The 13,186-nt window shown below is 48.8% G+C and overlaps 1 protein-coding gene across 1 annotated transcript; it reads left to right on the top strand.

Moving 5' to 3' along the window:
- Positions 1–433: 433 nt before the first annotated feature.
- On the top strand, positions 434–7,806 carry LOC308500893 (arylacetamide deacetylase-like 3; the record flags this gene model as incomplete). The annotated part of the gene is made up of 4 exons (XM_081056414.1): positions 434–610; positions 3,370–3,586; positions 5,072–5,135; positions 7,032–7,806. The coding sequence occupies 4 exons, from the start codon at positions 434–436 to the stop codon at positions 7,804–7,806; spliced, it is 1,233 nt and encodes a 410-aa protein (XP_080912540.1).
- Between the last annotated feature and the right edge of the window lie 5,380 nt (positions 7,807–13,186).

Here is a 13,186-nt window from a genome sequence, read left to right as displayed (position 1 = left end):
CTGACATCTGTGGGAAGGATGTTGTAGAGGATCAGCAAATGCGAACACCCTGGGGCCTCCTTGGCAGACGAAGGCAGAGCAAGGGTAGCCAGAGTGGAATTAGAAAGAGGGTGAAGAGGTGAGAGGACAGGAGGGGGGATGTCTGTGATGGCCGTGGTGACATCTAGTACCAATGCCAGGATGAAGTTGGAAGCGTGGCACTCTCATTTCCAGCAGGGGCAGCTGGCATGAGCCATTTTCTCCTTTTTGGGGGCTCTGTTAGAATCACCTCTTCACGTGAGTCTGTGACTCACCTGGGCAGGGTCAATGGTTGCGGGAGCTGAGGAGGTGGGGAAGGCAGGTTGTGATATAAGTGTACGCGGTCTGCTGGCTCAGGAGTGTCCTGGGCTGAGCACAGCCTCTCCTCAGCCTCGTCTGTGGTGGAAACAGCATGATGGGGCTTCTCCTGGCGCTCCTTGTGGCAGCCTGCGTGTTCTCCTGTGTGTCCTTCGTGGGGGTTGGGCTGTGGGTAATCTACACCCATTTCACCACTGTGGACATCCCTGCAGGTATCAGCCACCCCAAGAAACTGCGGCTTATCCACTGCATCTTCCTGCTGTTGGTGGCATGGGTGAGTGTTATGTTTCTTTTGTCGCCTTGTTGTGAGGGTTAAGGACAGAGTGGGAAAACATACCAGAAGCTTCTAGCTGAATTGACACTAATATCATGGCGGTAGAGGCTGACCGTATATTGTCAAACCTGAATCATTTCTATTAGGTGAACAGTGACTTCTTCCCAGGGATTCTCAAGCTGAATGGGCCGCTGGCCACAAAATTCAAAGAATGATTCACTTTCTCACTTAGAGAAATAGAAGGCCTACCTCCCACCCTTTCTTTGGCCCTGCCTGCGTTCTCACTGTTTTACCGCACTCACCACCCTGTGCAGTGCGGAGCTCGGAATGAATTGTTCTGAATCTTTGGGCCCCTGTTACTTCCTACCTGCCAGCTAGAACCGGCCAACGACAAAAGAGATGGACCCATCAGCAAATTAGTAAATTAGTGCAGATGAGCGATGTTACAGAATGTGACTTAAAATATATACCATTGTTTTGGAGAGATGGGAAAATGTTTATGTCATCAGTCAAATTCTGCTTGTCAGTCTTGGTGTGTGTAATGTATTAGGTTGGTTCAAAAGTAATTGTGGTTGAAAAGATTAAAAATAATTGCAAAAACCGCAATTACTTTTGTATAAAATGCTTGTAGAGAGATCACGGAGAGAATCGTGTCATGGTTGACAATAGGATTTGCTGTGCTGTTCCAGAGGGCTGATGGAAACTGAATATAGAAAATATGTTTCTTAAGTATCTTACATAACGAAAAGCGATTCCAAGCTCCTATTCTCTTGGGAAGCTCTGGATGGAGAAGAACCCAGGGGCCAAAGGTTTCTTCCCTGCAGGGCCAGCTTTTGCGGGAGGCCACGATTCCGTCCTGTGCCTTTTGTGGCCTCGACTCTCATAGTCTCTAGTCAGGCTCCTCAAACACAGGGACCTGGTGTCCTCATCTGCAAAACCAGGGGATAAAATAGTCCTGACTCCATAGCACTTTATGGAGACGCAGTGAATTGAGCCATCTGGAATGTGTATTCCCATTCCGGCACAGAGTAAGAGCTCCCTAAATATTAGCCTTGTTCCTACGCGTTGATTTGTTCTTTCTACAAAGATGTGTTGTGCAACTACTGCGTGTCATCCATCAGCGCTAGCTCTGAGGATCAGTGATGGGCGAGAGGAACAAAGTCCCAGATAGAGCCTGCCTGCAGGGAGCTTGGTGGGAGTAGGGAAGAGTGGGGCGGGGGGGGGGGTGAGATAGGGGGAGAGCAGCACACAAGCAAAATGATTCACAGAGTGGCACATTCTATGAGGAAAGTAAGACAAGGATGTCGGCTTCCTAATGGGTTCCCCGAACTTCCAAGGGTGACAGAAAGAAGGCAAGAGGTCCATGAATTTGGATGGGGTAAGAATCACCCCGTTTTCACTAACCATTAATGAAAATGTAGTATTTCCTTCCATTATAAAGGAGGGTGACAAACCATAGCTGTGACAAGAGAAGCTGCAAGTTTGTCACCAAGAGGAATCACATATTCCCTGAGCATATTAACAGCTGTTACAGATATTGTGAAAAATCACGCGTGCACCTCTTTCCTTTGAGATTACAACAGTATTAGACCAGGCACTAAATCCCGCTTTAGTATGCGAATAAGGAAGCACATGCAATATTACATTACACGTTTACTTCAATATTTTGATAACTATATTTAAATAAAACGGCCTTCCTTTGTAATCCCACATCCCTGTATATACAAAAACACTCTGCAACAAGGTCCCCAGATTTCACTAAAAGCCAAATGGCGTGGGCACAGGAAAGGGTTAAGAAACACTGGAAAGAGAGTGGCCAGGGGAGAGCCCACTTTGCTTGTTCATTTTTATTTTTTATTATGCAGACTTCAGGCATTCACGAAAGGAGACAGAAGACTGGAAAGAAGCCCCATATCCACACCCCATTGCGTTCATGATTATGTATTCCTGGCCAATCTCGGTTCAACTCTACCCCCACCTTGTCTCACATTCCCTTTTCTTTTTTTTTTTTAATTTTTTTAAATTTTTTTTTAAATTTATTGGGGTGACAATTGTTAGTGAAATTACATAGATTTCAGGTGTATAATTCTATATTACATCATCTATAAATCCCATTGTGTGTTCACCACCCAGAGTCAGTTCTCCTTCCATCACCATATATTTGATCCCCTTTACCCTCATCTCCCACTCCCCAACCCCCTTACCCTCTGGTAACTACTAAACTATTGTCTGTGACGTTCCCTTTTCTTATAAAGCAGATCCAAGACATTGTATTATTTTATCCAAAAATATATCAGTGGGTATCTCTAAAAGATAAAAACCCCCTGCCTTTAAAAAACATAACCACAATGCACTTATCACATCTTAAAAATAGCAACAAACGCTGGGAGAGCCACATTGGCTAGGGGGGTCCAGGAGGGCCTTTCTCGGTCATGTCCCGGCCGAGCTGGAACAGGGTCCTCAGGGGATGGGGACATCCCAGGTAGAGGGACCCTCGAGGGGTGGCCAGAAGCCTGGTTTATAGGACTGGGGTATATGGGGTCCAGGGAGAATGATTTGAGAGGGGTGGGTGCTGGGGCAGCGGGGGTCTGGGATCTTCTGCGGGTGTGATGGGGACACAGAGAGGGTCGGCCGGGCTGTGGTCCAATCTGCCCTCCGTCACTCTGCAGACGGTACGTGTGGCAGCCGTACTCCTGCAGGACACCACCTGGGACACAATAAAATCCTTCTCACTGCGTTTCCTCTTCTCTCACCAACAGGGGAAGATTTTTGAGAAACTGGGCATCTGTTCTATGCCCGGATTTGTCCGTTTCATGCACGACCTGCTGCCGCTAAAGGAGCATCCGGATGTCATGGTCACGGACCTTCGCTTCGGGACTATCCCGGTGAAACTGTACCAGCCCAAGGCGTCCTCCTGCACCCTCAGGCCGGGCGTTGTGCTGTACCACGGCGGTGGGGGCATCATAGGGAGCTTGAGTAAGAGTTCTTCCCCAGACCTGGCCGCGCTGCAACCCCTCAGAGCTGGGCGGTGGGCACCGTCCTTCCAGCAGGAGGCAGCACTCCTGCCATCTTCCTGGGGTTAAAAGCTGCTGTTATGACCAGGGAGCACCAGTTCGTGGGCCCCAGATCATTCAGGTGGCAAAGATATGGGATGTATTGATCTTTCTCTGGAAATAAGGAGAGATATGGAATATATCTATATGTACACATAGAAGGTATGAGGTCTGACAATTGGGGTCACGAACTCATCCTAGAAACAGTGCCACATACCTCACTGCTGAATATCACTAAGGTCACCCTCTAAGTACTCCCCTTGGGAAGCTGTGCACCGATGCCAGCGCCTAGTCCTCCCTTCAAAGCAATTTTGGAACTCTTTTCTGGAATGGCCATCAGAGCTGTCGTCATATTACCCTTCATGTCCTGAATGTCATCAAAATGTCTACTTTTAGTAGAAGTCATTGGGGGCTAGGTCAGGTGAGTAGGGAGGCTATTTTTGCTTTTCACCTTCTTTTTCTAAAAGTGAAATCCTCTTCTGTTTCTTTTGGTTTGTGAAAACTGGCACTACTGTAGAGGTCTCGGAAAAGCAAAGAGGCCTAAAGCAAACTTTCGAAAAGCGGGGATACCTGAGTGCAGAGGCAATTCACGCAACATAACATTCACTGTTCGGAAGTATATGACTTAGTGGCATTAGTACATTGACCGTGATGTGAGACCACCACTGCTACTTCGTTGGAAATAAGGATTTTTTTTTTAAATGAAAACACATCATTTTGTTTCACATCAGGTATTGCTTGAGACTAATTCTGGTAGAGACTGAGGACCAAAGATTTGAGGAAAATGAATGAGAGAGAAAACAAAAAATTGAGGCAATTTTATTATCTTACTTCCCTTCCCCCTCCAGGAATTAGGGGAAAATCACCTTTATAATGCTTTTTAATCTGTGCAATGCCAGGATCCATTACAGTAGAAGCCTTTGAGAATAGGGGATTTAATGTAACCAGGGTCTTGATACGGGCTGCAAAATCAATTATAACAGACAATATCTGTGAATTGATTTTTATTAATATTAGCATTTACGTGGCAGGCCTCTTTTTACACATGAAAGCTCTTAATGTGCATTACCTCATTGAAACTCCCACCAGCCCTATTATTATCATGATTGCCATTTTACAGATGAGGAAATCAAGCCTCAGGGAGTGAAGGGACTTGCCCCTGCTCTACTTCAGCTCAAGCTAAAAGGAAGCAAAGCCACGATTAGAACTCGGGTCTGATCCCACAGCTCACACACGGAACCACTCTGCTGTCTGGCCAAAGAGCTGCTCAGAAATTGTGAATGGATAGTCGTACTCTAAGCCCTCTGTCTGTGGTGGTTGTCATTGAGAAGGGGGCAGCTGATGGTGATGGCTTGGCTTGGCTAGACCATTAGCCTTCCTAGTGAATTTGAAAACCTTTATTTTCTAGAAACCCACCATAAAATATGCTGTCGTTTGTCCAAGGAGAGTGACTCAGTGGTTCTGTCAGTTGGGTGAGTAAATGGGGAGGGTGGGAAAGGCTGGGAAAGCAGGCTGTGACCTGGAGGGATGGGATGAGATGTGAGGTGGGAACTCCGGAAGAGCAGGGGAACCAGCGAGGAGGAGAGGAAGGCAGAGGGGAAGACAGAGAGGCTGAGGACGGCACTCCTTCCTGAGGGTGGCCCGTGGGGATGTTTCAACGGGCCGTTCTGTGCGTGGCATCACTTGGAAGCTGGGTGGGGAGTGGGCTTAGGTAAGCAGCTCAGGTGCCAGGCTTCACAGCCAACGCCCTGCACGTTCCAGACACTCCCTCCACTAAATGCCCACAGTGCCCTGCACTGTCACCAGGGCACATTTCCAAGTGTTCCCGAGAGGGAGTCCACCCAGGTGAGATTCACCGAAGGAAGTGAGAAAAATGCAAAGGCCACTCTCTCTCCTAACGCGTCTCAGAGAGTCACCCACCCAACCTGGCACCTCCAAGAGGGCTGGGCTTGGGGACACAGAGTAGGAGAGACCTGGGACAGCCCCTCGCAGAGCCTCCACGTCAGACAAACTGGACACCTACAACGAGTGGTCACTGTAGAGGTGTGGGCTTGTGCCTCTGCCCTGCTGCCTGACACATTGTCACACTGGGGCATGGCGGGTCCTCCTGATGAAGCATTTCCTGCAGTTTCGTTTAAGTGCACAAGCCATAAAGAAATACCAATCGCCAGCCTCTTGGTGGGGATACATCCCCCAGCTTTCTTGTGGCACAGCTAGTTGAGCAGAGTGAAGAAATACAGAAGTCAGCCCTGGATGAGGCAGAGAGACCAGGAGAAGTCCCTCACTTTACGATTCTCGGCTCCAAAACCATTCTGCGTGGGGTGGAAGTCTTGTTGGCCGCTAGATGCCTTCCCGTTCTGGTTGTGCTGAACCAAGAGGTCCTGAGTAGGCCACACTAGCAAACCTCTGCAAGAAGGTTATTTTATGATCCAAAGTAGACAGGGTTTAGGAGCTGAAAGCATTGCTCTCCCAGATAGCTAAGCACAGAGGGCATCAGAATGGAAATGGTTGGCAGGTTTGTTGATCTGGTACTTTCTTCTTTCTTTCTTTTTCTTTCTCTCTCTCTCTCTCCTTCCCTCCCTCCCTCCCTCCCTCCCTCTCTTTCTCTTTCTTTCTTTCTTTTTTCCTCACTTCCTTCCTTCCTTCCTTCCTTCCTTCCTTCCTTCCTTCCTTCCTTCCTTCCTTCCTTCCTTCCTTCCTTCCTTCCTTCCTTCCTTCTTTTTATTTGAGGCCAGCGTTTAAAATAGCGAGTTTTCTCATCAAACCTGGATTTCTGGAATCTCTTGAAAAAAACGGGAAGGCCTAATAATGCCGGGCTGGTGAACCTTCATGGCAGCAACCTGAGCATAGAGCCATGGGCTCAAGGGCAGCTGGCCGGTCTGGAGGCAGCCCGTCTGCGATTTGCTAGCCCCTGGTGGCATTTTAGTCTTCCAGATCCCCCCCCAGAAAACCTGCGAGCGTGACCGGGTTAATTAGAATCTAAACCCAGGCCAGCCTGAGGTTGCTCTTGAAAGAATAAAAAAAAACACAACAGGTGTGAATCAGGGAGGCGCCATCAGGGCTAAGTTTTTGGTTGAGAGTGAAGTTGTTGTCCAACAGGTGAATGACAGGTTTCTTGTGGTCACAGCCTGTCCCCCAAATTGGTGTTGAGACAGAGGAAATGGCAACTAACACTTACTGATCCCATATGCCAGCACTGAGGGCTTTTGTTCTATCAGTTCATGTAAGCCGCATACCTTAATTTCACCTGCTCAGGCTTCAGAAAGAGAAGTTAATGGAAGAAATTTGGGCTCAGAGATGCTAGATACAGGTGTTTTGGGCTCTGCTACGGTGATGAGTGTAAACTGTGTCCCTTGATTTCTTTTCAGGTATCGCATGGCTCCACAGAGTAAGTTTCCGATTCCGGTAAGAGACTGTATCGCGGCCACCATCCACTTCCTGAAGTCTCTGGATACCTTCGGGGTGGATCCAGCCCGGGTTGTGGTCTGCGGTGACAGCGCAGGAGGGGGAATTGCAGCAATAGTTTGCCAAAAACTAATGGACAAGCCAGATCTCCCTAAGATCCGTGCTCACATCCTTCTCTACACTGTCATCGAACTCATGGATCTCACACTCCCTTCTTTTCAGGAGAACAAGAATGTCCCGCTGCTCACTCACGATTTTATCTATTACTGTTGGTTTTGTTACTTGGACATCAATCCCTCCTGGAAAAGCGCCGTCGTGGAACGTGCCCATTTGCCTGCCAAAGTCTGGGAAAAGTATAGAAAGTGGTTGGGCTCAGAAAACATCCCGGAGAGGTTTCAGAAGGAAGCCTACCGGCAGGAGTCCCCTGCGCCCCTGAACGAGGGTGCCTATCTGGAGACAGACCACATTTTGGATTTGATGAGCTCGCCCCTGATTGCAGAAGATGAAGTGATATCTCGGCTCCCGGAAGCTTGCATTGTGAGCTGTGAGTATGACATTCTGCGGGACCATTCGCTATTGTACAAGAAGAGACTGGAGGACCTGGGAGTCTCAGTGACTTGGCACCACATGGAGGACGGTTTTCACGGTGTGCTGAACACCCTCGATATGGGATGCTTTCAATTCCCCTGCTCCACAAGGATTCTGAATGCCATGGTCCATTTCCTAAAGGGACTGTGAGCATCTCTTTTTACTGCTAGAGCTATGAGGGCGTGGGTCCTGCCAAGAGCCCATTCCCACTGGGGCTCTCTTCCTGATGTAGGTGATGCTGAGTGGGCCTAGGGAGGGTTATTGAGGTCGCTGTTCTCCTTCTTGCTCCAGGTTCTAGAATCGGAGGACGCATGTTTGTGATGTCTGAAGGGAGAGACAGGTTTGGGGGAAGGTGGGGCTGTCTGTCCATGTTCACTGTGGGGAAATTTTGAGCTGAGAGTCTTCAGTGGCTATTTGCAAAAGTGAGTGAGAGTGTAAGGGTTGCCCGTGGCCTCCCTGAGGGAGACTTCGGTCTGCCCCGCCTGACCCAGGCTTGGGTGACAGGACTGTCCCCATGACTGGCCTTGGAATAACCCAGGGGCAGCATGTGCAATCTCCTGGGCCTTTTCCTATCTGGCTCAGAGTGTGGGCCCTGATGTTCTAGACTGCTGTATGGAGGTGGAAAAACTGGTTCTATTCTCCTCTGTGTACACAATGACGCTTTCTACTGTTCCTCTGTCTCTGGGTTCAGAGTCTCAACTGCCTGGGCGGGAAGAGTTAGGATAGCATGGGTAGGTTTTCCGTGGTGGTTGGCACTCAGTGGCAGATAAAGACAGCCCAGAGTCACCGGATTGGGGGAGCTCCGGAGCTCAGGGCGTGAAAGTCAGGCTTCCAAGGGCCCAGAAGTGACGCTGTCAGTGTCAGAAGGGAGGAGGTAGGAGGGAAGCTGTGTCCTGAGTAGGAGACCCAGAGAGATTGCGTCTGACCAAACTCAGTCATAGTGAGAAACTGAGGGAGGGCCAAAGGGACTGAAGATGTGTTAACGAGGGCTATTTCTGTTTTAGGACCCAGAGCCAACCCAAATCGACCGAAATCAGAGACAGGATGTATTAGATAATGTAGCGATGAATTCTGGGGATAAACCAGGCATGGTTTGATGCGGAACTGAAACAATGCCACCAGCTACCTTCTCTTCTTCCTTCTATTCTATGCTTTTCTCTATTTAATTCACCTTCCCCTTTCCATATGGTACCCCTGAGCTGCTCCATGCTTATATGCTCCCAGAGTCAAGTCCATTATTATGAACTTGCCTCATTCCCAGCAGAAATTGTATTGTCTCGATGGCATTCTGCGCTTTCTGAATGGTGTACCCAGTTGCCACAACCAAGGGAATAAAATGTTCTGACTGACCAGTTGCAAGACCCATGTCATCCTTGGAGTGGAGAGTGGGGTCAACTCCACCTGGTGCTTGAACTAAGCCCGGCGGAGGGAGGGGCACTTTCCTGCCACCAACACTTAATCTACCACAGAAGCTAAACTGAACACCGAGCCAAGGTGCTTGGAAGTGGTAAGACGCCAAGGACCACGGGACAAGTTGACTACATGCACGTTAGGAATAAAAATTCCTGTAAAGGGATGGCCCAAGCTCCCATGCTGGCGCTGCCTGCTCTTCAGGAGGCTCTGCTCCTGGTTGGCCAGTGGCTTTTATAGACCCAGGTCCCAGCTTACCGTACAAGGACCCTGCACACGCCTTTAACTTGCTTTCAGTTGAATGTTTGTGCCGACACACGGAGCAGAGAAACCCCCTGAATGGCATCTCAATCCATGCACAACAGGCAGACCAGCAAGTAGCTGTTTGGAGAAATGTGAACCACTCACTGAAAGAATATAATTTGGTGGCCACGCAGCTGTTGGGGAGCATTAGGAATGCCCTTCTGAGACAGGCGTCTGAGTTGAGTCTGGGTTGACTTCTCTCTCCCGGAGTGTGACCTCTGTTTCACCCCTGCCTCTGGAGATGGGTGGAGAGACATGAGTTGACCTCCTTTCCGGAAAGTTGGGTGGATGACTCTTTACAGTGGGGTGCCGAAAAGCGGGTGAGCCTCTGGAGGACTGCCCAGTGGAGATGAGTGGGTTATACTTTAGGGGCTGGAGGCACGTTCTAGGTGGACTCGTTTCCAAAGCTGCTTTATACTGTAGATCAGGGGGAGATAAAGCACTTTCACCACCAAGGGCTGCTTGGGTTGATTTGGGACCAAATGTTCTACTCTTCTACTTTACTGCACTATTACTGTCTTTCCTGTTACCCATGCATGAGGTTCAGGGAAAGGATAAGGGATAGAAATGAATGTTCACGAGCATCAACTACATGCGAGACTGTCCTGGGCTGTTTAAAATTGCCACCTCATTGGGAAGAGACAACATCGATTTTGAGTTGCTGCCCAGGCATTTTATAGCCAGACAGCCATGCTCCCACCTAGTCTGGGTATTTAGGTAAGAACCTGAGCTCAGGATTCCCGCCACAGTTTCCTGCGTGGTTTTTCCTGGGTCCCCTTCTTAAGTAATCACTTAGAGTTGAGTCTGTGAAGCTGGTGACCTTTGCCCCAACCGCCTTATAAGTCATAGGTGCTTGCTACCCTGCTCTCTATCTCCTGCTCACTCGTGACCTGGGATAGAGGACAGCCCTTCCCCTGGTCCTCTCCACCCCTTCACCCCTTGTCTCTGGGATTTGTAAGTAATAAATCTTGTGGGGGGCCCAGATGCTGAAGGAGCTACTGCTGACTCTGTGAGGGCAGCGCGTGCCTTGTGAGTCAGCAGGTCATATGTACATACTCGTCCTTCAAGACACCAACTTCAGTACCCGCCCCCCCGTCACAATCATGTGTCCCTCACATGAATTCTACAAAGTGGGTGTTCCTAAGCCCATTTTACAGATAAGGAAACTGGGGCCAGAGACATTAGTAACAACATTCATTTCCTGTCTATTTCTCGTCAGGCTCAAGGCCAACTGATTAACGGGTTTGTCCAAGGTCACGTGATTGGCCAGGCGCTGTGCATTGCAACCCTGATCTGACAACAGCCCTTTTCTGTCATACCCCATGGTCCATTAGTTCTTTTCTTTCCCATCATTCAGAATTAAAATGAAACACACGACTCAGCCACATGACCTTAGTTGAGTCATTTCCCATCCAGTTAGGTATTGGCTACTGTCTAAGTCAGGTTGGCAGAGTCAAGTATTTTGCCGTCTGGTTTCCTTTACTTACTTGACTGTGGCTTTCTCTAAGTCGGAATGAGTTTGGAACCGCTAACTGTAGATCCCTCCAGGAAGTCACAGCTGAGGTGCCCAGCTAATAGGGCTCAGAGGAGACGGACACCCACTTAGCTTTAAGCCCAGGCACTCTGGGAGTGTTTTCTCCATCAATTCTCAGGACTTCCCAGAAAGATTCCCCAGTTAGTCTAGGGGAAGTGCCACCTGCTAATGGACAATGTGTCCCATCACAAATTGCTCTTAGGTCAGGAGGCAATTGAGGACAGGTCCTAGGGCAAAGTCAAAAAATTGGCCAAATTCATCTCTGCCGCTTTTCACCCCCGTTCCGTCAGCATTCTCCTCAGGGTGTTCCGCACCCCCCGCCAGGACCTCCCTGCCTGTTGGACCCCAGACCTTGTCTCCCTCTCCCCCTGCACTCGCTGCCCCAGAATGACTGCTTGCTCTCTCCTCTTATCCCTGGGCTGGGGTAAGCTCGTAGAGGTTAGGCTCTAATACAATGACAAATGGCCCCAGAGTCTCAGTGGCTTATGTGCGCGAAGGTCTGTTTCTTGCTCACGTTACACATTACTCAGCCCTCCCAGGATGGCTGTAGTTCTGTTCCATACTTGTCTACTCCGGGATCCAGGCCTCTACGTGAAATATCTCCAGTCTTATGGCAGAGGGAAAAAGGATATGGCTGGTCACACACTGGCTCCCCCTGCTTCTGTTCCAAAATGATGTTCACCGTACCTGCTCACCTTTCCTTGGCTAGAGCAGGTCAAATGGCCAAGCCTGACGGTGGGACAGACAAACATGATCGTCCCCAGAGAGGAACAGGGGATGTTTGGACAATATGACAGCTGCCGCACTGTCAAACATATTTCCATTTCCATTCTACCTTTTACAAATTAATTTTAAATGACATAAGCGATACACATATACATTCTCCATTTAAATAAAACCTTCAAATGCTAGAGATGAGCCTAGATGCCCCTTTGTCTACTCCCCCGCCACTCTATTCCCCTTTATCTGGTTGTATCCACTGTGCCTTTTTGGGGGGTGGAGGAGGGTCTTCTAATCCTTCAAAGCCTGTTTTCATGCTTTTTTTTTTAAGATTATATTGGGAAGGGGAACAGGACTTTATTGGGGAACAGTGTGTACTTCCAGGCCTTTTTTCCAAGTCAATTTGTTGTCCTTTCAGTCTTAGTTGTGGAGGGCGCAGCTCAGCTCCAGGTCCAGCCGCCGTTGCTAGTTGCAGGGGGCACGGCCCACCATCCCTTGCGGGACTTGAGGAACCGGCAACCTTGTGGTTGAGAGCCCATTGGCCCATGTGGGAATCGAACCGCCAGCCTTCGGAGTTAGGAGCACGGAGCTCTAACCGCCTGACCCACAGGGCCAGCCCTGTTTCCATGCTTTTACACACACAGATATGTACCCACAGATTATAATATAGAGTATTATCTTGTGGGATGACTTTGCCATATATTTGTACATAACAGAATAATTCTGTACATGTTGTGCCACTTGGGTTTTTTTCACTCAATGACATGACTTAGAAATCTAACCTAGTAAATGATGTACATTTATCTTTCCCTTTCTCTTTAGCTACTGCGTAGTATTCCACGGTGTGACCGTCTAGCAGTCTTTGCCATTACCTACGGGTGGACACATTTGGTCTCTTTCCAGTGTTTTGCAGACAAACAAGTGTGTAGTGAACATTTCTGCACACGCCCCCTTGCACGTATGTGATTCTCTGTGATAGATTCGAGAAGGGGTCTGTTGGCTGAGCACATTTTACATGTTGACAGATGCTACCAAAATGCCTGTCTCCTTCCCTTTTCTTCCAGCAGCTCTCCGCTGGGAGGGAAGTAGTTGAATCATAACCACCAATGCCCAAAACAGAAAGAAAATTGACGGCTTGACAATAACAGGTGGAGCCACGTTGGCGTGGCTCATCTGCATTTTAAAAGGAAAGTTCCTTAACTCAGATGAACCTCTACAAGAATCAGTGGAGGAACTGAGCAGGCTGCAATCTTCTTGGGTTGTTGCCTCGAACACCCTTGCTTCCATCTAAAGGGGGAAAGGGTGCCAGAGTTGGCAAGCTGGCTCCTTCCTCCACAGGGTTGGCAGAGCCCGCCCTGTTCCCTGGCCAGACAGCACTGTGCCAACATTGCAGCCAGGTGTCTTGCAATTGCAGCACAAAGTTGAATCACATAAGGCAGTGCCCAAGGTTCAGTTTCCAAGCATTTCCAGTAACAGGCTAAACCCCTCCAGGGTCACTTCACTGAATTCTCATAATATTATGAAGTACATGATATTGACTCCCAATTTATAGATTAGGAAACC

Source organism: Rhinolophus hipposideros, assembly GCF_964194185.1.
Source record: "Rhinolophus hipposideros genome assembly, chromosome: 8".
Lineage (NCBI taxonomy): Eukaryota > Metazoa > Chordata > Mammalia > Chiroptera > Rhinolophidae > Rhinolophus > Rhinolophus hipposideros.
This window is presented reverse-complemented; position numbering and strand designations above follow the sequence as displayed.